Below are 23,917 nucleotides of genomic sequence, written 5' to 3' on the forward strand. Positions count from 1 at the left end.
TTTCTCTTTCATACTCAAAATCTCCTTACACCTTCCTCTTTCATGACTTAAATCTTAGATCACTTTTTCTCCAAATTCCCATATGCTGTCTTCTTGTGTTAGCTATCATCCTCTAATCTGCTAGAGGCCATACTTTGGGCAGTATGGCCATTTTCACAATATTGATTCTTCCTAACCACAAGCATGGAATGTTTTCTCATGTTTGTGTCCTCTCTTAATTCCTTGATCAGTGGTTTGTAGTTCTCCTTGATGAGATCTTTTATATCCTTTGTTAGTTGTATTCCTAGGTATTTTATTCTCTTTGTAGCAATTGTGAATGGCAGTTTGTTCTTGATTTGGCTCTGTTTGTCTGTTATTGGTGTATAGAAATGCTTGTGATTTCTGCACATTGATTTTGTGTCCTGAGAATTTGCTGAAGTTGCTTATCAGCTTAAGGAGATTTTGGGCTGAGACAATAGGGTCTTCTAAATATACAATCATGTTGTCTGCAAACAGGGACAATTTCACTTTTTCTTTTCCTAATTGAATGCCCTTTATTTCTTTTTCTTGACTAATTGCTCTGGCTAAAACTCCCAATACTATATTGAATAGGAGTGGTGACAGAGGGCATCCTTGTCTAGTGCCAGTTTTGAAAGGGAATGCTTCTAGTTTTTGCCCATTCAGTATGATACTGGCTGTGGGCGTCTCGTAAATAGCTTTTATTGTTTTGAGGTATGTTTCCTCGATACCTAGTTTATTGAGAGTTTTTAGCAAAAAGGTCTATTGAATTTTGTCGAAGGCCTTCTCTGCATCTATTGAGATAATCATGTGGTTTTTGTCTTTGGTTCTGTTTATGTGGTGAATTACGTTTATAGACTTGCGTATCTTGGACCAGGCTTGCATCCCTGGGATGAAGCCTACTTGATTGTGATGAAGGTTTTTGATGTGCTATTGGATTCGGTTTGCCAGTATTTTATTGAAGACTTTTGCAACAATGTTCATCATGGACATTGGCCTGTAGTTTTTTTAGTTGTGTCTCTGCCAGGTTTTGGTAACAGGATGATGTTGGTCTCACAGAAAGAGTTAGAAAGGATTCCCTCTTTTTGTATTGTTTGGAATAGTTTCAACAGGAATGGTACCAGCTCTTCTTTGTATGTGTGGTAGAAATTGGCTGTGAACCTGTCTGGACCTGGAATTTTTTTGGTTGGTAAGCTATTAATTGCTGCCTCGACTTCAGACTTTTCTTATTGGTCTATTCAGGTTTCAACTTCTTCTTGTTTTAGTCTTGGAAGTGTGCAAGTGTCTAGGAATTTATCCATTTCTTCCAGATTACTGGTTTATGTGCATAGAGTTGTCTGTAGTAATCTCTGATGGTAGTTTGTATTTCTGAGGAATTAGTGGTGATCTCCCCTTTTTTGTTTTTTATTGCATCTATTTGATTATTCTTTTTTATTAGTCTAGCTAGTGGTCTATTTTGTTGATCTGTTCAAAAAACAGCTCCTGGGTTTATTGATTTTTTGAATGGTTTTTTGTGTCTCTATCTCCTTTAGTTCTGCTCTGATCTTAGTTATTTCTTGTCTTCTGCTTACTTTTCAGTTTTTTTGATCTTGCTCCTCTAGCTCTTTCAATTTTGATGATAGGGTGTGGATTTTAGATATTTCCTGTTTCTCATGTGGGCATTTATTGCTATAAATTTCCCTCTACACACTGCTTTAAATGTGTCCCACAGGATCTGGTACATTGTGTCTTCATTCTTGTTGGTTTTGAAGCACATTTTTATTTCCGCCTTCATTTCATTGTTTATCCATTCGTCATTCAGAAGCAAGTTCTTCAGTTTCCATGTGATTGTGCAGTTTTGAGTGCTTTTCTTAATCCTGAGTTCTAATTTGATTGCACTGTGGTCTGAGAGACTGTTTGCTATGATTTCCATTCTTTTGCATTTGCTGAGGAATGATTTACTTCCAAGTATGTGGTCAATTTTGGAGTAAGTACAACGGGGTGCTTAGAAGAATGTGTATTCTGTGGACTTGTGGTGGAATGTCCTATAAATGCCTATTAGGTTTGCTTGGTCCAAATCTGCATTCAAGTCCTGGATATCCTTGTTGACTTTCTGTTCCATTGATCCGTCCATATTGTCAGTGAAGTGTTAAAGTCTCCCACTATTATTGTGTGGGAGTCTAAATCTCTTTGTAGGTCACTAAGAACTTGCTTTATGCATCTGGGTTCTCCTGCATTAGGTGCATGTATATTTAGGATAGTTAGCTCTTCTTGTTGCATTGATCTTTTTACCATTATGTAATGCCCTTTGTCTCTTTTGATCTTTGTTGGTTTAAAGTCCATTTTATCAGAGACTGGGATTGCTACCCCTGCTTATTTTGCTCTCCATTTGCTTGGTAAATCTTCTTCCATCCCTTTATTTTGAGTCTATGTGAGTCTTTTCATGTGAGATGGATCTCCTGAATACAGCACACCAATGGATCTTGACTTTTATCCAGTTTGCCAGTCTGTGTCTTTTGATTGGGGCATTTAGGCCTTTTACATTCAACGTCAATATTGTTATGTTTGAATTTGATCCTGCCATTTTGTTACTGGCTGGTTGTTTTGCCTGTTAGTTGATGTGGCTTCTTCATTGCATCATTGTTCTTTACCATTTGGTGCATTTTTGCAGTGGCTGGTACTGGTTGCTCTGCTCCCTGTTTAGTAGTTCCTTCAGTAGTTCCTGTAAGGAAGGTCTTGTGATGAAATTGCTCAGCAATTGCTTGTCTGTAAAGGGTTTTGTTTCTCCTTCACTTACAAAGCTTAGTTTGGCCGGATATGAAATTCTGGGTTGAAAGTTATTTTCTTTAAGGATGTTTAATACTGGCCCACACTCCCTTCTAGCTTGCAGGGTTTCTGCAGAGAGATCCGCTCTGCAGAATAGTCTTTCCTCTGTGGGTGACTCAGCCTTTCTCTCTGGCTGCCCTTTGGAGTTTTTCCTTCATTTCAACCCTGGTGAATCTGACAATTAGGTGCCTTGGGGTTGCTCTTCTTGAGGAATATCTTTATGGTGTTCTCTGTATTTCCTGGATTTGAATGTTGGCCTGCCTTGTTAGGCTGGGGCAGTTCTCTTGGATATTATCTTAAAGAGTGTTTTCCAACTTGGATTCATTTTCCCCATCACATTACGATACGCCGATCAAGCGTAGATTAGGTCTTTTCACATAATCCCATAGTTCTTGGAGGCTTTGTTCATTTCTTTTCACTCTTTTTTCTCTAATCTTGCCTTCTCATTTTATTTCATTGATTTGATCTTCTATCTCTCATATCCTTTCTTCTGCTTGATCGATTCGGTTGTTGAAACTTGTATATGCCTCATGCAGTTCTTGTGCTGTGTTCTTCAGCTCCAACAAGTCGTTTATGTTCTTCTCTAAGCTGGTTATTCTAGTTAGCATTTTGTCTAATCTTTTTTCAAGGTTCTTAGTTTCTCTGCATTGGGTTAGAACATGGTCTTTTAACTCAGAGAAGTTCGTTATTACCCACCTTCTGAAGCCTACTTCTGTCAATTAGTCAAATTCATTCTCTGTCTTTTTTTGTTCCCTTGATGGTGAGGAGTTGTGATCCCTGGGAGGAGAAGACGCGTTCTGTTCTTTGATGGTTTCATCCTTTTTGCGCTGTTTTTTCCTCATCTTTGTGGATTTATCTCCCTTTGATCTTTGAAGTTGGTGATTTCCAGAGGAGTCTCTGAGTGGACCTTTTTTTTCTGTTGAGGTTGGAGCTGTATCTTTTTTGGCCTGTAGAGGGTATTGCTGGGCTCTCTTGGGTTCAGTGAGGTTGTTGGCCCTTCCCTGGAGTTTGAAGCAGGTGAGATTGGCCCCACCTTCCCAATTGTGTCTCTTCCAGAGCTGGATCTTCCTGGTTGGCGTCAAACTGGTGTATTTGCTGCCAAGCTTTCTAACAAGGGCTTCAGTCTGAGTTCCATGGAGGTGGGGCCTGCTGGGCCTTATGGTCTGTTTCCCTGCTTTCAACTCTGCCTCCCTCTGTGGGATGGTCCGTCTGCTGGCGTTAGTCCAAACTTCTGCCCAGGTCTGTGCAACAATTTGTCGTGCCTGGCGGGACCCGCTGCTCAGATTTGCATCGACAACCCACGGCGCCCCACAGCCTCACAGGGCTCTTGTGGACTGTGGGTTGTATGAGGGATGAGGTAAGGACAGGATCCAAATCGGAGCACCAAGGGGGTAAGGTCCCCCAACCATCCAAGCCAGCTGCACATTTCAGGTGGGGACACGCCAACCCCCTCATCTTGATTTGTCCCCCCGGGGTGGCTCTCGCCCTGAGGCTTCTTCCCTGGGCTATTTTCAGTGCACTATCAGTCCCACCAAAATGAACCCAGCACCTCATTTGGAATTGTGAATTCCTCTAGCCCTCTGCATCTCATTTGCTGGGAGCTGCATTCCGGCGTTGCCTTCTCACAGCCGTCTTGGCACCCTCCCTCCAGAAATTAAAATTTTTATAAAAACCAGGCTGGGCATGGTAGCTCATGCCTGTAATCCCAGTACTTTGGAAGGCCAAGATGAGTGGATCACTTGAGGTCAAGAGTTTGAGACCAGCCTGGCCAACATGGTGAAACCCTGTCTCTACTAAAAATACAAAAAAAAAAAAAAAATTGGCCAAGTATAGTGGTAAGCACCTGTAATCCCAGCTACTTGGGAGGCTGAGGCAGGAGAATTGCTTAAACCCGGGAGGCAGAGGTTACAATGAGCTGAGATCCTGACAAAAGAATGAGACTCCATCTCAAAAAAAAAAAAAAATCCATACAAATAATAATAATAGTAACTAACATTTTTTGAATGCTTACCATGGGCTAAACACTGCACACAAAGCACTGTACAAATCATGTCTCATTCAGTCCTCATAATAACTGTCTGCAGCAGATGCTACTATGAGCTACATTTTACACATGTGGAAACGGAAGAATAGAGAAGTTAACCTACAGTCAATAAGAAATCAAACAATTATTTGAAGCTGGGCAGGCTGACCTTCCAGAACACACATGCTTTATAACAAGTTTCACCCTGGATTAAGCACTTGAACTGGACTTCAGCCACAATGGTCTCAGCAAGACATGTAAGCTTTTAGCAGTAGACTCAAAATGCTGTATGCATAATGACTGAACAATAAAACAAAACAACCCAATGAAACCTCAACTTACAAATCACCATGCCCTGTACCAACAAAAAGTGGAAAAATGTGTATTAACATATACTGTCTTTGACTGATCTAGATTTTAAATATCACCCTCATTATGAAACATACTCACAAATGTTTCCAGTAATGCATCTGTTATTATTTGAACTACATCTTGTGCATGAGTGCTAGCTAGTGGGATGCTCTCTATTTTGCCTTCTGTGTGTCTGGCAAGCAGCAGGGCTGGAAGAGTTGCAGCATATTTGTTTGACCTATGGAGAAAGGTAGTATTAAAATTCACAATCAAAATATAGCATGTCAAAAACATGAAAATTTAGGCTAGGAGGTCACAGTGTGAGGCAGAAAATGGGACATCCTACTGCTAAGGAAAAAAATGAACTCAATTTCCAGACAAACTTATATTCTATGACAACCTAAATTAAAAGAAAGCAACAGGTAATAATCTATGACAAACTAGATTTTTAAAAAGCGGCAAGGCAGTAATCTAGCCAGGTTTTTTTCTATACAACTTACTCAACAAGAAAATAAATAAGATTTGGAACACACTGAATGGTTCTCAACCTTTCTGGACTTGCTCACCACACTGATGAATAAGAAAATGAGCATTTATGAGAAACCTACTATCTGCCAGGCACTATACTAAGTATTTCAATTATGTTTTTATTTAACTTTCAGAACTAAAGTGGCCATTATGACCTCATTTTACAGATGAGGAAATAGGGCTTAGAGAGTGATAAATGGCAGACACAGACTTCAAATGAGGTGTCCCTGACACAGAGTCTGTTCCTGACAGAGTCTGTACTCTCTCCACTAAAACAAGGGCCCAGATCCACCCTCCCACAATTCCTTTCGCTAACTAAACCTAAAAGAAAATTATCTAAATAGGAAGAAAGCTTTGTGTAAAATTACTAGTGAAGTAGTCATGTGTAATAACTTAATTCAAGCCAGAACAAAGTATAGACATTATAACATCATAAGCATTAGTTGAGGCCAGTTTTCAGATCACTTAAAGGAACCTCTTAGTTGACCAGTTGGTTATAAACAAAACACACACTCTGAAAACTACTGGTCTAGCTCTTTGGACCACAGCTAAATGAACAATGACAGCAGAGTAGAAGATGGTGGGTGATTACCCATTGTGAGATGGACAGTCCTCATATTTCCTATCACCAGTGTTCAAGATGAAAGATTTAAGCTTAGAAATTACAATTAGGAATTTATAGTCAGAAGGTAAGACAAAACTACTGGGGCTTAGTAAAGTACACCTATACCTGAAAATGGGCCATAGAGGATGTGATGTGTGTCACTAATAATCTCCAAATCTGCAGTTCAGTCCTTCGTTCTACAGCAACTAAAATATTTTGGCAGTCCACAGAAGTCCCATCTTCTACAGATAAGGTAATTTAAGTGGCCAAAAAAACACTGATTTTTATTTTTATTTTTTTCCCATTTATTTATTTTATTGCATTTTAGGTTTGGGGGTACATGTGAAGAATATGCAAGATTGTTGCATAGGTACACACGTGGCAGTGTGATTTGCTGCGTTCCTCCCCATCACCTACATCTGGCATCTCTCCCCTTGCTATCTCTCCCCAACTCCCCATCCCCCACCGTCCCTCCCCTATTTCTCCCCAACTGACCCCAGTGTGTAGTGCTCCCCTCCCTGTGTCCAAAAATATGGAACCCTTCACGAATCTGCGTGTCATCCTTGTGCAGGGGCCATGCTAATCTTCTCTGTATCGTTCCAATTTTAGTATATGTGCTGCCGAAGCGAGCACAGCACTGATTTTTAAACACACACACACACACATACACACACACACACAGGGTAAATAAAAACTCAGATGCTCAAAAAGTAAAATTTCTCCCAAACTATGGTAACTCCAAAGAACTCACATTGCAGGTAACAGAACACAAAGAGGGGCTGGGAGCAGTGGCTCACGCCTGTAATCCCAGCATTTTGGAAGGTTGAGGCAGGGGGATCACGAGGTCAAGAGATGGAGACTATCCTGGCCAACATGATGAAATCCTGTCTCTACTAAAACTACAAAACTTAGCCAGGCATGGTGGCATGTACCTGTAGTCCCAGCTACTCAGGAAGCTGAGGCAGGAGAATCACTTAAACCCAGGAGATGGAGGTTGCAGTGAGCCCAGATCGTGTCACTGCCTACCCTCTAGCCTGATGACATAGCGAGACTCCATCTCAAAAAAAAAAGAATCCAAAAAGGATAATTTTTATAGGAGGATGGTGAAGTACAAATCCAAGACTGACCCATGGGGGCTTTGGTCTAAAGTAAAAGAGTATCTAAAGAATCTAAGGTACTTCTCACGTGCTTTATTTCCCAGAAGGAAATATAAAATTTCTTTATATTGCTACCTTACTTTCCTCTTTCAGCTGTATAAATATAAGCAATTATTAGATAACATTATTTTGTATAATTTCTTCCTCTCTAAAATTAAAAGAGCAATAAACTTACAGTAGCGAAACATCTTCTTCAGAATAAATTCCAGTGATAACATATCCTTTTAGGTAGTTTCCTGCTTCACTAAAATCTTCTTTTGCTATAAATACATAGAGAAGACAAAAATCTGAAACCCTTATAATTATGTATGCTATTCAACTGATGAAGAGATTTACAGATGGTAGCATTTCATTATTAATTACAAATATAAATAAGTACAGATGCTTTATATAATTGAATGGTTCCAAAATAAATCTATATTCTCCTAATGACATGGGATTACTAAAGAAATGTCAATTGATATAATACAATATGGCTTCCAAAACAAATGCACTCTAAATAAAATTTATAAGATTTACAGCACTCTAATGATACAGAGTTACTGAATAAATACTTTTTGCCTCTTAGTTTACTCCTATGGCAGAGTAAATGGAAACAGCTATCTTATGTGTAGCCTGAAAAGAGAAGCAGGTATGTAAAAATGCTGTGCACATTACAACCACAAAATCTAAAAGTGTCTATATGCATAAAAAAAGAGAAGACTGAAAATTTTAGCCCTCTAACAGTGCCCGCATTAGGGTTGTGCAATTTTAAGAGATTCTGTGTCTTTTAAAAAACAATTCATACATTTTCTCGAATTCATTTTCATTAGTTTTGAACTTTCATTAATTTGTATTGTCTTTTCTCATTTGTTAGGATATACATACTCAAAATACACATTATTTTTTCTATAAGTTTCCAAATACATTTTCATAAATAGCATACTCTGGATCTTGTTAATAATGACTATCCTATAACCAAGGAACAAGTCTGAATTAAATCACTGTAGACTAATGAGAAAAGCACAGAGGTGGAAGTATAGGTCAAATGCTTGCCAGTGAAGGCCAAATGATAGTTGAATTCAAACATGAAAGATTCATAGCAGTCAAATAGAAAAACACTGATGGAAGAATGAGTCACAAAGCACCTACTAGGCTAAGCATGTTGAACCCAAAGATCTGTACCTCAGCAGTCAGCTCTATATTCATGATGTAAGCATTCAACATCATCAACATCGGGTAACCACAAGATTATTTTCTTTAAAAAGGGTACATACTTTCCATAAGATTGAGCAAGACTGTCTGTAGGAAAGCAAACTTACTAAAGTAGCTCAGGAGGTGTCATGGAGAGCTTATTTACAATCACAGATTTAATGAAAAAACTGGCCGGGTGCGGAGGCTCACGCCTATAATACCAGCACTCTGGGAGGCGAGGCAGGTGGATCACTTGAGAACAGGAGTTTGAGACCAGCCTGGCCAACATGGTGAAACCCCATCTCCACTAAAATACAAAAGTTAGCTGGGCATGGCGGTATGTGCCTGTAGTCCTGGCTACTCAGGAGGCTGAGACATGAGAATCGTTTGAATCTGGGAGGAGGGGGTTTCAGTGAGCCGAGATCGCACCACTGTAATCCAGCCTGGGCCACAGAGCAAGACTCTTGTCTCAAAAGAGAGAGAGAGAGAGAGAGAGAGAGAGAGAGAGAAACTCATTAAAATATTTTCTTTAGCCCCTGCTACATCAAAGTAGAAAAGACTCATAAGAATATAAAAAACTCAAAAGGATTGTATGCTTGTACTTTCATTTCTAAGAGAAAACTGAATGAAATACTAGTCAATAGATGAAATATATCTAAAGCAATGACATAACAGAATGTGTATTAGCTTCTTTTCATTTTAGGTAAGTAGCAGTAGAAAAGTACACTAATATTGCCATATAATTTCCTCATTCAAAAGACTCTCTACTCGAGTATGTTTCTTGAAAAGTCTCTTCATAAATCCATGCGTTCATAAATCCTAAGTGACTCATAGGATGGGAAAATATATGACTGTAGATCTCAGAGGCATATCCATTTCCACTGAACTAGAATGCATACTTTCCTCTGAACATTCAAACCAGGCATACTCTTCTCCTTGGTAAAAATTGTGTATACGTCAAAGTATATGGCAACCTCAAATACAAGAAAGTACTCCATTATTTAAATAAAAAGAAACATAAAAAGCTTTTCAGCTACTATAAATATATTTAATTACATAAAATAAGCACCTTTACTTAGCAACATTGCTTTTTTTCTACTATCATATCTTATTGAATAATTATTTTATAGACACACATATATACATACATCTGTTTCTTAGATCTGTCAGCAGAGAGTTCAGAAGCAAGAAAACCCCAGTAAGTAAAAGCATTCTTAACTTCTATATCATACAAACTAGAAAACATAAAAGAGATGGATAAATTCCTGGATACATACGCCCTGTCAGGACTGAACCAGGAAGAAAGTGATTCCCTGAACAGACCAATAACAAGTTCTAAAATTGAATCAGTAATAAATAGCCTACCAACCAAAAAAAGTCCAGGACCTGATGGATTCACCACCAAATTCTATCAGACATAAAAAGAAGAGCTGATACCATTCCTACTGAAACTATTCCCAAAAATTAAGGAGAAGGAATTCTCCCCAACTCATTCTATGAAGCCAGCATCATCCTGACACCATAACCTGGCAGAGAGACAACAAAAGAAGAAAACTTCAGGCCAGTATTCCTGATCGACACTGAAAATTCTCAACAAAGTACATGCAAACCAAATCCAGTAGCACATCAAAAAGCTAATCTACCACAATCAGGTAGGCTTCATGCCTGGGATGCAAGGTTAGTTCAACATATGCAAATCAATAAATGTGATTCATCACATCAACAAAACTAAAGACAAAAATCACATGATTATCTAAGTAGATGTAGAAAAGGCTTTCAATAATATATCCCTTCATGTTAAAAACTCTCAATATACTAGTTACTGAAGAAATATACCTCAGTAAGAGCCATCTATGACAAACCCACAGTCAACATCATACTGAATGGGCAAACGTTGGAAGCAATCCCCTTGAAAACTGGCACAAGAGAAGGATGCCTTCTCTCACCACTCTTATTCAACATAGTATTAAAAGTCCTAGCTGGAGAAATCAGGCAAGAGAAAGAAATAAAGAGCATCCAGGCTGGGCACAGTGGCTCATGCCTGTAATCCCAACACTTTGGAAGGCCGAGGTGGGCAGATCACATGAGCTCAGGAGTTCAAGAGCAGCCTGGGTAACATAGCAGAACCCTGTCTCTACTAAAAATACAAAAATTAGATCTCTACAAGGAGAATTATAAAACACTCTTCAAAGAAATCAGAGAAGACACAAACAAATCGAAAAACATCCCAAGGTCATGAATGGGAAGATACAATATCATTAAACTGGCCATATTGCCCAATCTACAGATTCAATGCTATTCCTATCAAACTACCAATGATATTTCTACAGAAATAGAAGAAAGCTATTTTAAAAATCATATGAAACTCAAAGAAGGTTGAACATTATTTTCTGACAATGTTTTTCATGTAATTTTGCATATTAAATAAACCTGTTTATCTCTCTTTTGGATACTACAGGGGCCCTCTGTAACATAACAAAGTTAGTTTGAGGTCAAAAAGACTTCATTTTAAATTTGATTTCGGGAAGCCTATTAAATTTATGTCAAAAGTTTAAAACACTTATCAAAATCAATCACAGGTCACTGTAAAATAAATCATTTATTTAGCCAAAGTAATAATGAAAAGGTTTTAAAAAGCAAAGAACTTTATTCTTTGATTTTAAAAAAAGACTTTTTAAAAATTAAAAGACTAATAAAGACAGAATATGTCTCTTCTCTCTCCCTTTTCTGAGAGTTTATTCAAAAGGTGAATAAAAAAAGTGTTTTACTTTATCTTATTAGTATTATACGAAATTTATGTGCAAAAGAGAAAACTAAATTTTTACTCTTGTATTAGTATATTATCAATTCTAAAGCTGATTTTAATAAAAACTTATAAACAAATCTAATTTCAATAACCTTTTAATCACACAAGACTATAAACTTTTAGTAATATCAGAAAAATTTTGAAGTTTTTTAAAACTTTCCGTAATTTAATCTATTTTTTTATTCCTTGAATTTGAAACAATCTAAGTAACTTCTAAATTTTTTTCTCACACATTTTTATGTCTTTATAACTTTCCTCACCAAAAATATATTGTGCTTTTTTAATAGACTCTTTAGAATTGTTTCTCTTACACTTAGTAGTTTTAATTATGTATGTTGACTATAATTTTGACTCTTAGTGACCCAAATTTCTAGTAAAAACCTAGAAATTAATTTTGAACAGTTTTATATCAATCTTTGTAGATAAAAATCATTTTATATTTTTAGAAAGATTTGTTAACAAAATTAAAATATCTAAATATATTTAGCTTTTTAGATCATATAAAAATAAGACATCAAAGTACATAAACCTGTATTTAATAATTAATGCTTTAGTATTTTAACTTATTTAGGAATGACTCAGACATTTTATTATTTAATATAACATGACTTTAAGATTAGTTTTGGAGAAAAAAGGAAATTATGACACAGGTACCCTCCTTAATGTCTTTCTCAGTTGTCCTGGGTCCTGAGTACCCATGTGGCACCTGATGGCTATAAAGGGCAGGGCTCTGTTGGGTCCTAAATTTATGTACCAGATGTCAGGACAGAAGACAGAGCTGTGAAGAGCATAGCTGGAGGATGTGACCACTCCCAGCATGGCTGTGACGCAAATCTGGGCCAAGCAAGGAGCAACATGGGACACTGCAGATGGTGTCCTAAGCATTGACAACATGTCTCCCAGGCCTCACCATGGCCACCTGTCCAGACCCCAGAATCTTGAAGCTTAAAACCAAAGACCAGCTTACAGTAAGATGTGTGCAAAGTTCTGGGGAAGCCCAACAGCCAGCATTAGCCCACAGACAAATCAAGTAAGTGCCAAAAATATAGAAAATTAGCAGTTCTATGACCTTAAAATATGTAAAGATAGCATAAACCTGTCTCACCAGTAGACCTAGGCAAAAATGTCTGAATTATATATAAGTTACACTCTTGAAGCCATTTTTACTTTAGTAACAACTTTAAAACTAGCTTTATTTACCAAATATCACACATACATAACACATACAGACATAGAGACATCCAGACAGAAACAGATTATATGGCTTTTATAACAAATTTTTATTTGCTAGCTCTTAAATGGTTTCTCTTTTCTTTTTTAAGCCTATAGTCAGCAAATTCTTTATTTTTTCGTTTATTTATTTATTTATTTTTTAGAGACATGGTCTTGCCATGTAGCCTAGCAGCTGGGCTTACAGGCTGCCTTTTATTTTATTTTATTTTATTTTGGAGACAGAGTCTCACTCTGTCATCCAGGCTGGAGTGCAGTGGTGTAATCTCGGCTCACTGCAACTGCTGACTCCCAGGTTCAAGCAATTCTTGTGCCTCAGCCACCAAAGTAGATGGAATTACAGGCACATGCCACCATGCCTGGCTAATTTTTGTATTTTTAGTAGAGACAGAGTTTGACCATGTTGCCCAACCTAGTCTCAAATCCCCTGCCTCAAGTGATCTGCCCACCTCAGCCTCCCAAAGTGCTGGGATAGTAGGCATGAGCCACTGGGCCTGGCCCTGGCTACCTTTTGTAAAGAGTCTTTTAAAAGAGGCAGTAAAAATATTGAAATCTTTTCAGAAGCTTCTGAATACCAATAGGCATCCCTGAATAAGCCTAATTAGAGAGTCCTCATTTTTAAATGTACTTCTAAAGTATAGCGTTTTTCATTTGAAATGTTCTACTGTAACTTTAAATTATCTTTAGTAATATTTTGCCATTTTTCTAAGTGTTTGCAGGTAGTTGTAGCCAGAAGGTGGAGTACTCAGTTCTTCAGAAATTAAGGATCTCATTTTTATGGTGAATCTTGGCTTTGGCTCTCAGATTTCCTTGATCAACTTAGTCAATGACTTTTTTCCTACCTATTAGTGCAAGAAAATGAAACAAAGGGGATAGAACACAAAAGTCCCTGCAAACTTCTGAAAGCTGAAGTTCATACTACCTGCAGTATTGCCATTTAATGTCAGTTTCTGTCTGACTCAAATATCTAAGGCCTCTAACTAGATCTAAGTCAGTTAATTATCAGATCTAATTTGATCCTGGACCCAGTCCAATTTCTGTAGCAACTTCCAAACCCAGTCCAGATTTTAAAATTTGCTCAAACAAACTCAGATAGCTCAAAACACGAAGATGTGGAGCTTCAAAGTCTCAAAGAGAACTTACTCACAATCTCCAGTGGCTGAGAGAGAACAATGGACACAATGGGCCCAGTGGGTACCCCACTTGGTCACTCGAAGCTGCTGGAGGTGGCTGGAAGCTCTACTGTAGGTCCCATTTCTGACATCATTTGTTAAAAGAAAAACTTTAGACAAACTAAATTTAATAGAGTTTAACTGAGCAAAGATCCACTTGCCAGTTGGGCAGCCCGCTCAAACCAGAATAGGTTCACAGCAACCCCAGTGCTACCATGCAGTCAAAAAGGATTTAGAGACAGTAAGAGGAAAGTGATGGACAGAAAACAGTAGTGAGGTGCAGAAACAGACTGGTTATAGCTGGCATTTGTCTTATTTGAACACAATTTGAACAGTTGGCCACCTTTGATTGACCAAAACTTGATGAGTGATTTAAGAGCCGGTTAGAGTCTGTATATGCATCTAGTTAGATTACAGTTCACTATTTATGGAGAAACCTTTAGGCTGAACTTAAAATATACAAGGACGCAGCTTTAGGCTAAATTTAACCAGAGTTAGCTTTTATTAGCAAAACATACATTTATATAAAAATGTTAATAAATTCATAAGAATTTTATTATTTATTCTCTCTTCAATAGATGTTGATTGTCCAGCTACTAACATATTAATGTTTGCAAACAATGAAAACAAAAAAACTAAAAGAAATAAAAAGGAATGAATCTCTAACAGAAAATTTTGTGAACAATCCAGTGAAATAATGAAGTATAATATCCAGACTACATCATTTTGGCATACCAGAACTACCTTTAAATAATTTAACATTTTGTTTTTGACTTTCGTTGTGAGATGACTACATGTACATTTTATCATCTTTTGTGTAAAAATATGATCAAATACACCATTTCTGATGTTGATTCCCTATGTAAAAAACAATATGAAAAATTATTTTCAGTACGTAAATTAGGAAAAGGTTTTCTCTGTGAATTAATCAGCATCCTTGTGTGAATTGCAACTTGTGTGTTGCAATTCATTATGTATGATGATAGGTGGCGAAAATTTCATCTTTTTGTTTCTGATTGCTACCAGATGGCTTAGGGCTAAGTTTTACGATAAACGACAGTGTTTTCAGACTTTCTATATAATTGTCCGCTACTGTTTTATTGCTGACTTTTTACATTGTCTTCGATGACTTTATTATATTTGTGCTTTTTATTATCTGAAGACTTAAATTCTCCTGGGAAGGAGGCCTAGTGTGAATAATAAATGAGAAGGTTAGGGCCGCAGGCATCTGAGGTACACAGAGAACAATGTCAATCATGGGAGCAGAAACATTCAAAAGTGAAGGAAGATGGAGGAGTAAAACACAAACTTCCCAATTTTTCATTAAAAATTTTTTTTTCATTAGTAAGGCTATGCTCTCTATAAGGCCAGGCGTGGTGGCTAACGTCTGTAATCTCAACACTTTGGGAAGCTGAGGTGGACAGATCACTAAAGGCCAGGAGTTTGAGACCAGCCTGGCCAACATAGTGAAACCCCTTCTCTACTAAAAAGACAAACTTAACTGAGTGTGCTGCCGCATGGCACATGCCTGTGGTCTTAGTACTTAGGAGGCTGAGGTATGAGAACTGCATGAACCTGGGAGGTGGAGGTCGCAGTGAGCGACATGGCACCACTGGGCATCCCAGCCTGGGCGACAGAGCAAGACTCTGACTGAAAAAAGAAAAGGTTTTCTCTCTAGGATTTTGCCTTCAAAAATGATAAGTCACAGGGCAAACATTAATATTCTTATTTTTTTTTGTAAGTTTCTTTGGCTTTTACTTTTTACAATTCTGAAAACAAAGTAGAAAAAAATTGCTAGATGTAAATTTGTAGAAAGCAAAATTTAATAAGTAGTTAATAGTAGCTATTATGTGCAAATATAAAGCTAGAACAGTGGGGTCCTCTTCTCAGACAAATATCTTAAAATCTTTCATTCAGAATTTGAAATCCATCTCAAGAAAAGAAAAAAACAAGGAGGAGCAAAGTTTCCTAGATAAATGGTAAGAATTAGTACAGTGAAGAAAACAATGAGAGTTTTGCTACTGACTCAAGAGGCCACCTAGATGCAAAAGCAACAAATAACATTACCAGAAATACTATTGGTTAGAAAAAACACCCTATGTGTACCCTTTTTAAATAACTTACTGAAAGACACATTCCTGTGAAGCAAGAGATAAATAGAGTATGAGTCTAAGAAAAGAGAAGGTATGATATTAAAGGAATACAGTAGTTTATGATGCCATGTAAAACTATCAAAGTAAAAATAATTGTTATAAGCATTATAGCAAAGTTGAATGCAAAAACGTTAATTTGAATTGCATCAAAAATAAGACGAACTAATAAATGGAAAGATATACAGGTATGTACTAAAGCAAATATTAAATGTTAATGGTAGAATCTAGGTGGTGAGTATATTTGCAAAAATGTTGGAAAAGTGAATGCAAGAATTTTCTTTCAAAAATTTACATTTGATTATGTATGATGCAATAAATAAAAAAATAAATAAAAGCTCAGCAATAAAGATAATATGAGTCCATAACATGAGACCACAGCATACCAAAAAAAAAAAACAAAAACATAGAACCTCATCTCTACTAAAAATATAAAAATTAGCTGGGCATGGTGGCACATGCCTGCTGTCCCGGCAACTTGGGAGGCTGAAGCAAGAGAATCACATGAACCTCAAGGCAGAGGCTGCAGTGAGCCGAGACCACGCCACTGCACTCCAACTTGGGTTACAGAGCAACACTCTGTCTCAAAGAAAAAAAAAAAAAAAAAAGAAGAAAGAAAAAGAAAGAAAGGAAAGAAAGAAAGGAATTAAAACCATCTTCCACAAGAGGGAGTCAAATTCATTGAAACGATCTTTAACTTTATAGGTTCAAATACGTTTTGGGGGAATATTTTTCTCTAGTTCTGGAGAAAATACAAGCAAAAGAAGCATACACCATATTTTTAAAAATAGAGAAAAACTAAAGAAACACCAACAAAGCTTAAAACAAGCAGGAGATATCCAAATCAGTTAAGAGAAAAATTATAAATCACTAATGTTCACCAAGAAGAGTCAATAGGAAAACAAAAACAAGAAAATACTTAAAAAGACAAATCAGAGACTTGACCATATATTCAACATGTATTATAAAACTAATAGATTATCAATAGGTAGATAAGGTGAATAAAATAGAAAACAATTAGACATATATACACACATATAGATAAATAATAAGGTGATTGTGAAATCATATATAGTGTAGAGAAAAAAAGGATAAATGCTAAATATTAGAAAAAAAAAAGTTGGCTCCTACACTCATCCCATGCGCTAAAACAGGGTTAAAAACTTTTAAAAAAGAAAAAAATTCCTTGACATGTACAGGTAAAAAGAAAAAAATTAAAAATTTAAAATTTTAAAAAATCACAGAGTAAAAAGGCAACCTATAGAATAAGAGAAAATATTTACAAATCAAATCTTTGATGAAGGATAATATCCCAAATATATAAAGAAATTCTGTAGGCCGGGCACAGTGGCTCATGCCTGTAATCCCAGCACTTTGGGAAGCTGAGGCAGGCAGATCATGAGGTCAAGAGTTGGAGACCAGCCTGGCCAACATGGTAAAGCCCCATTTCTACTAAGAGTACAAAAATTAGCTGGGCATGGTGGTGAGTACTTGTAATCTCAGCTACTCAGGAGGCTGAGGCAGAAGAACCCCTTGAACCCTGGAGGCAGAGGTTGCATTGAGCTGAGATTGAGCCACTGCACTCCAGCCTGGGTGACAGAGCAAGACTATGTCTCAGAAAAAAAAAAAAAAAAAAAAAAGAATTTCTGTAACTAAACAACAAAAAATATAAATAACCTAATTTAAAAATGGGCAAAAGAGTTACATAAACATTTCTCCAAAGAACATATACAAATGACCAACAAGCATAATGAAAAGATGCTCAACATCACTATTAATTTGGGAAATGCAAATCAAAGTCACAGTGAGATATCACCTCGTGCCCATTCGGATGGCTATCATAAAAAATAAAACAAAATAATGAGTACTGGCAAGGATGTTAAAGTAATTGGAACCCTGATACAATGTTGGTAGGAATGTAAAATGATGCAGCCAGTGTGGAAAATAGTACTGCGGTTCCTCGAAAATTAAAAACAGAATTACCATATGACCTAGCAATTGCACTTCTCAGTATATATCCTAAATAATTGAAAGCAGAGTCCCAGAGATATTTCCATACCCATGTTCACAAGAGCATTATTCATAACAGCCAAGAGGTAGAAGTAACCCAAACATTCATTAACGGATAAACGGGTAAATAAAATATGATATACATACAATGGAATACTATCTGGCTTAAAATTGGAAGGAAATTCTGACACATACTACAATACAGATGAACTCTGAAGACATTATGGAAAGTGAAATAAGCCAGTCAGAAAAAGACAAATATTGTATGATTCCATCTGTATGAGGTGCATAGAGTAGTCAGACTCATATAAACAGAAAGTAAAACAGTGGTTACCAGGGCCTGGGAGGAGGATGAAATGAAAAACTGTTGTTTAATGGGTACAGAGTTTCAGTTTTGCAAGATGAAAATGTTCCGCAGATTAGTTGTACAACAATGTGAATATACTTAACACTTGTAAAATATACACTTTAAAACGTGTAAGATGGTAAATTTTACATTATGTGTAGTTTATCAAAAAATTTTTAAAAACAAATATACAAAGCAAGATAAATTAAGAAAATACTACAAATTAAAAAGAGAAAATACAGGTGAATATTAGCTGATAAAATGATATGTTTTAATAGCTAAAAGCAATGGAAGAAGTCTTAAAATCAATAGATTAAAAAAAGTTAAACTGTTATATAAAAATTATTCAACAAAGCTAATGAGCAAATAACAAACTGAGGGAAAATAACTGGAACAAAATGACAAAAGCTTAATCTCCTTAATATACAAAGATCACACAACAATTCATTAGACAAACAGTAAAACCCCATTTTAAAAAATGAGTGGGCAAGCAGAGTGGCTCATGCCCATAATACCAGTATTTTGAGAGGCCAAGGCAGGAAGACTACTTGAGCCCAGGAGTTTGAGACCAGCCAGGGCAACATAGGGAGATCTCGTCTCTACAAGAAATTTAAAAATTAGTGGGCATGGTGGCATATGTCTATAATCCTAGCTACTCAGAAGGCTGAAGTGGGAGGATCACTCAAGCCCAGGAGGTTATGGTTGCAGTGAGCTGTGATTGTGCCACTGCACTCCAACCTGGGCAGGAGGGCGAGACCCTGTCTCAAAAAAAAAAATCAGCGAGTAATGTATATAACCCACAATTTACAGAAGACATAAGTTATTCTATTGGGAATCCAATTCATTATATAGTCTAAAAGCAATACAAAAACTCAAAAATGTTCTTCACATACAGCAAGGAAAAAAAAAGAAAACAGTATAAATATTGTTTGTAAATAGTCAAATAAGGCCAGGTGCAGTGACTCACATCTGTAATCCCAACACTTTGGCAGGCCAAGGTGGGTGGATTGCTTGAGCTCAGAAGTTCAAGGCCAGACTGGGAAACATGGTGAAATTCTGTCTCTATAAAAATACAAAAAATTAGCCAGGCATGGTGACACATGTCTGTGGTCCCAGCTACTCAGAAGGTTGAAGTGGGAGGATTGCTTGAGCCCAGGAAGTGGAGGCTGCAGTGAGCCAAGATCATCCCACTGCACTCCGGTCAAAAACAAACAAACAAACAAAACAAAACAAAATAAACAAATTCAAATACAGTTTGGTATATATATTCACCAAATATTATGCAGCCATAATGTTCATGAAGAATATCTATATATCAATGTAACGTTAAATAAAAACAAGATTCTAGCTGGATGCAGTGGCTCACACCTGTAATCCCAGCACTTTGGGAGGCTGAGGTGGGTGGATCACAAGATCAAGAGATTGAAACCATCCTGGCCAACGTGATGAAACCCCATCTCTACTAAAAATATAAAAATTAGCTGGGTGTGGCAGCGCCACCTGTAGTCCTAGCTACTCAGGAGGCTGGGGCAGGAGAATCACTTGAACCCAGAAGACAGAGGTTGCAGTGAACAGAGATCTCGCTGCTGCACTCCAGCCCAGCAACAGAGCGAGACTGTCTCAAAAACAAACAAAAACAAAAAACAAGATTCTAATCTAGACATACAGCTTTAGCCCAATTATATTAAAACCTACATAAATATGCAATGTGTAGGTATACAGAAAAAAGATGGAAGAAATTACGTCAAAATTTAACACTATGTGTCTCTGAAAAATTAGCTTACAGCATTTTATTTTTCTTCAAACGTCTCTGTAATTTTGAAATTCTGTATAACTTAAAAAGATATTCTTAAAAAATAAAACTAGCAAGCAATGATACTGTATAATTCAAAAGCTCAGCTATACTTACCTGTTGTCATGTTTGGACTAAATAGTCCCAATACTGACATACTAGAATAGGAGATCAGGTCTTTATATAATTCCCCACTTAAATATTCCTCTGCTTCTTGGATCGATGTTATATTCACTGGATATGAAATCCTATTGCTGAATGAATATATAACTATATTAAAAATTAATTTTTAAAGGTATTTTCAGTTTGTAAAAAAAATACACTAAACATAGCAAATAATATATTACATAGGATAAATACAGAAAATTAGATATTATTCTTAAAGAAAATCAGACTCATTAAACAAAATTACTATCTCCTCAAAAGTGACAAAATGTACATAGACTCTCATGAATATTTATTTTATGATCTCAATTCTAGTATCCTCCTTAACCTATTTAAAGAATGTTAGCAAAGTCTGAGAATTAGAACTTTCACAGACCTAAACATTTAGAGATCTTGTAATGAAGCTGAATACTTACAGTTGGATAAATTTTAGGAGATCTTCAGTTCCTAGCATTCCAGTGTAAGACACTGGGTTCTTGCCTTTCTTGTACATCTTTACAAAAGGAAATTCAGTAACATTTTGCTTAGTACATACATCAGGCCAATCTGCACAGTTTATTCTAGTAAGAAGCATAGTAGATGTGCCTAAATAAAAGGAAAATGCACATTTTGTAATTACTAATGTAGAAAATGCATTTGCTTAGAATTTTCAATGTTTTTCTAGCCGATTTATATTTTAATCTCTCAGCATTAAACACTCCGGCTTAAACACTCTCTTCCCTTGATCTTTGCAACACCGTCCGCTACTGACATTTTCCCCACCTTTACAGCATCTCCTTTTTGGTCCCTTTTGCAGGCTCCTCTGACAGCAGAGTTAGGAGTCCCTCAAGACTCAGCTTAAGCTGCCTTCTCTTGTTTTTTTCACTCTCCTTCTACGCAACCCCAATAACCACAGACAATCTAATGAATCCTAATTTACGTCTTTGGCCCAAGCTCCTTGAAGTTCCAGACCCATGTATCCTTACTATTTCTCTGTTTGCCATTGAACGGAAACATCTCAAACTCAACAAGTCTAAAACCACATATGGTTTCTTTTCTGTGTTTGTTGGTGAATGTTGCTGCTTTGTGCAACTCAAAAAACAAAGCCTCATCTTTCGTACCTCCCCATTCCCAAGCCCTTCATGCCTATTGATTAATCAGCATGTTTTTTTTTACCACCTAAATTTTTAATATCTCTAATTACTGTCCATTTCTCTTTACTGCCACCACTCAAATGTAATTTATCCTGGATAACTAGAATAGGCTTCTAATTCACCTCCTTGAATTCAGTGTGTCTACACTAATGCTAGAGATATCTTTCCAAAACTCACATCTGTTTTGGCACCCACTTACCCCCACCAACCTTTGCAGAGTTAAATCTTTCACATCATGTATGACTTCAAGGAAGCCTTCTCTGATACACTGATCTACATCAGGTTCCTTTGATATATGTTATCATAGAACCATGCTCCTTTCCTTACCTCCTTATGTAATTATATACTGCTCAATATCTGATTAATGTCTCTCTCTACCAAGACAACTCCTTAAGAGCAGGGACTGTAGCTATTTATCACTGATTTTCCAGCACCTGCAGCACCTTAAATATGCATGTGAATAAATGACATGTGAAACTCATCTAGGACTTCAGATACCTATCCTGCCTAAACATTATAATTTATTTTCTGCCTAAGAAAACACACAGCAGAATCTCAAACAGAAATCCCTACTTGCTCTATAATAAAAACATGTAAAGTTCTCTAAAATATTATAAATCACTGTGTGGAAAGAGATCAAACACCAAATAAAACAAGTACCATACAACTCAAAAGAATAAGTTCTAATAAAAAATTTAAAATAAGATTTAATATAGTAGATCAAAGAAGGAATCTTTGTGTATCAATTTAGGATATAGCCTAAATGTAACTTAATCACATGATTAAAATTGTAAACGTGATATTTTAACATTTTATCACGCAAAATTTTTAATACTGAAATTAATTTGTGTATTTTCAAAGATTCTTGATTAGTTCTCATAGATGCAATAACTTATTACTTTAGATTTAGTATTAACAATCTGATAATACAGGCAAGGTTTACACTGTCTTATTCACTACTACATACCCACTGCCTAGCACAATGTCTGTTCCACAGTATGTATTCAGTAAAAATGTGTAGAATGTACATTGGTATTTCTTCACAATTTTTAAATTCTTATGTTAAAGGATATTAATAATTGAATTTTGTATGATCATATAAACAAATACAAATCCTTATTTCTTCCTAAATCTGACCTGCTAAGTGACCTCCTACCCAAGCTCTCTTATCCTTTATTTTAATCATTTTGACATACAAGTTAAGAAAAAATCATTTAGGCATATAGCAAGAGTATGGGAGTCCTTGGTAAGGCTTTTCTTTTTAATGAAAAGTAGCCCCAAATCAGGAACTAAGGACTAAACATTTTCAAGATGGCGGCTCCATCTTCCCTTCTCTGCCAGCCACGTGTGCTATAAGGAGCAGACAAGATGGCCATAATCAAATGGAAAGCCCATTTGTATAAGATTAGGGTGTGGCGACCAGACTTCCCTGTGCCACTATGTAAAAATCATGCCTGATCAAACCAGTGTGTAAATCACACACCACTTCCCCAAACTGGACTATAAAACTCGGCACATTTGTCACCAGCCAGTCCTTTCCTCTCAGAGACCCCTTCCTCTATAGAGGAACCTGTTTCTCTTTCTCTTCTCTCTATTTAACCTTTGCTCTTAAACTCTTTGTGTGTGTCCATGACCTAAATTTTCCTGGTGCATGACAACAAACCCCAGGGAATATACCCCAGGCAATGTAGCTGCTTCAATTTCATCAATAAACATCTGGTGATGCTTGTTTATACAAAGTGCCATGTTATATATTGCCACCCAAGTATGGAATATAAAGCTCTTCCAGCTGCAGTTCTTTCCTTTCAATAAGCATCCTCAACATGTCCACCACTGCTAAAAATGTGATTATTTCTTTGTCCCTACAGTTGAAATGGAAAACTTTGGTGTTATCTTTAAAACTAGAAAAGTAATACTGACATATATCATTAAAAGTTATTGCATCTATGAGAACTAATCAAGTATAACTACTTATACTGAAGTTATCAATTTAAAAGTTTTATTTTCATTCCTGTAAAATGGTTCCAATATCTACTCATGTTCCAATTGGAATAGTTTAATATTCTAAGATGCCTATAGTACTACATCTTATATACTTTATCAATGCAGTAATTTCAATTAGGTTCCTAATGTAAAGGAAAAAATAGGTTATCTTAGACACAGGTATTTTGTAAGTATAAAATTTTGACATTTGCTGCCACCTAGTGACAGACTAAAAAAACATTCTTCATTGTCTTGGACTAAGAGATGACAAATGGCTTTTTCCCAGTAAGTCAACAGGAAAGACAGATGATAAGACTAAATGCCCAAGGTATTATAACATTTTCCTAATTTATAAAGTTATAGTACAGGCTTCAACGTAGACACAAAACATTATAATTACTTATGCAATGCATTTCCACATTAAGTTCCCTGAACTTCCAAAATAGTCCATTTATCTGATATCTGACTACCAAAAAAATTATTATTCAAGGG

The 23,917-nt window shown here is 36.4% G+C and overlaps 1 protein-coding gene and 1 non-coding gene across 11 annotated transcripts in view; both read right to left on the bottom strand.

The window, feature by feature from the left end:
* Window positions 1–23,917, bottom strand: part of TXNDC16 (thioredoxin domain containing 16) — a 115,780-nt gene that overhangs the window by 17,233 nt on the left and 74,630 nt on the right. For all 10 annotated transcript variants that reach the window (XM_032251070.1, XM_032251068.1, XM_032251067.1 and 7 more), the window contains 4 exons: window positions 20,726–20,894; window positions 20,262–20,398; window positions 7,641–7,725; window positions 5,276–5,414 (listed from right to left, as the gene is read on the bottom strand). In XM_032251070.1, the coding sequence (XP_032106961.1) occupies window positions 5,276–5,414; window positions 7,641–7,725; window positions 20,262–20,398; window positions 20,726–20,894 (530 nt within the window). The remainder of the gene's footprint in view (window positions 1–5,275; window positions 5,415–7,640; window positions 7,726–20,261; window positions 20,399–20,725; window positions 20,895–23,917) is intronic.
* Window positions 6,835–6,941, bottom strand: LOC116532178. The gene has a single exon (XR_004260742.1). It is a non-coding gene; the product is annotated as a U6 spliceosomal RNA (small nuclear RNA).

Source organism: Sapajus apella, unplaced genomic scaffold, assembly GCF_009761245.1.
Source record: "Sapajus apella isolate SASKATOON/1434 unplaced genomic scaffold, GSC_monkey_1.0 scaffold74, whole genome shotgun sequence".
NCBI lineage: Eukaryota > Metazoa > Chordata > Mammalia > Primates > Cebidae > Sapajus > Sapajus apella.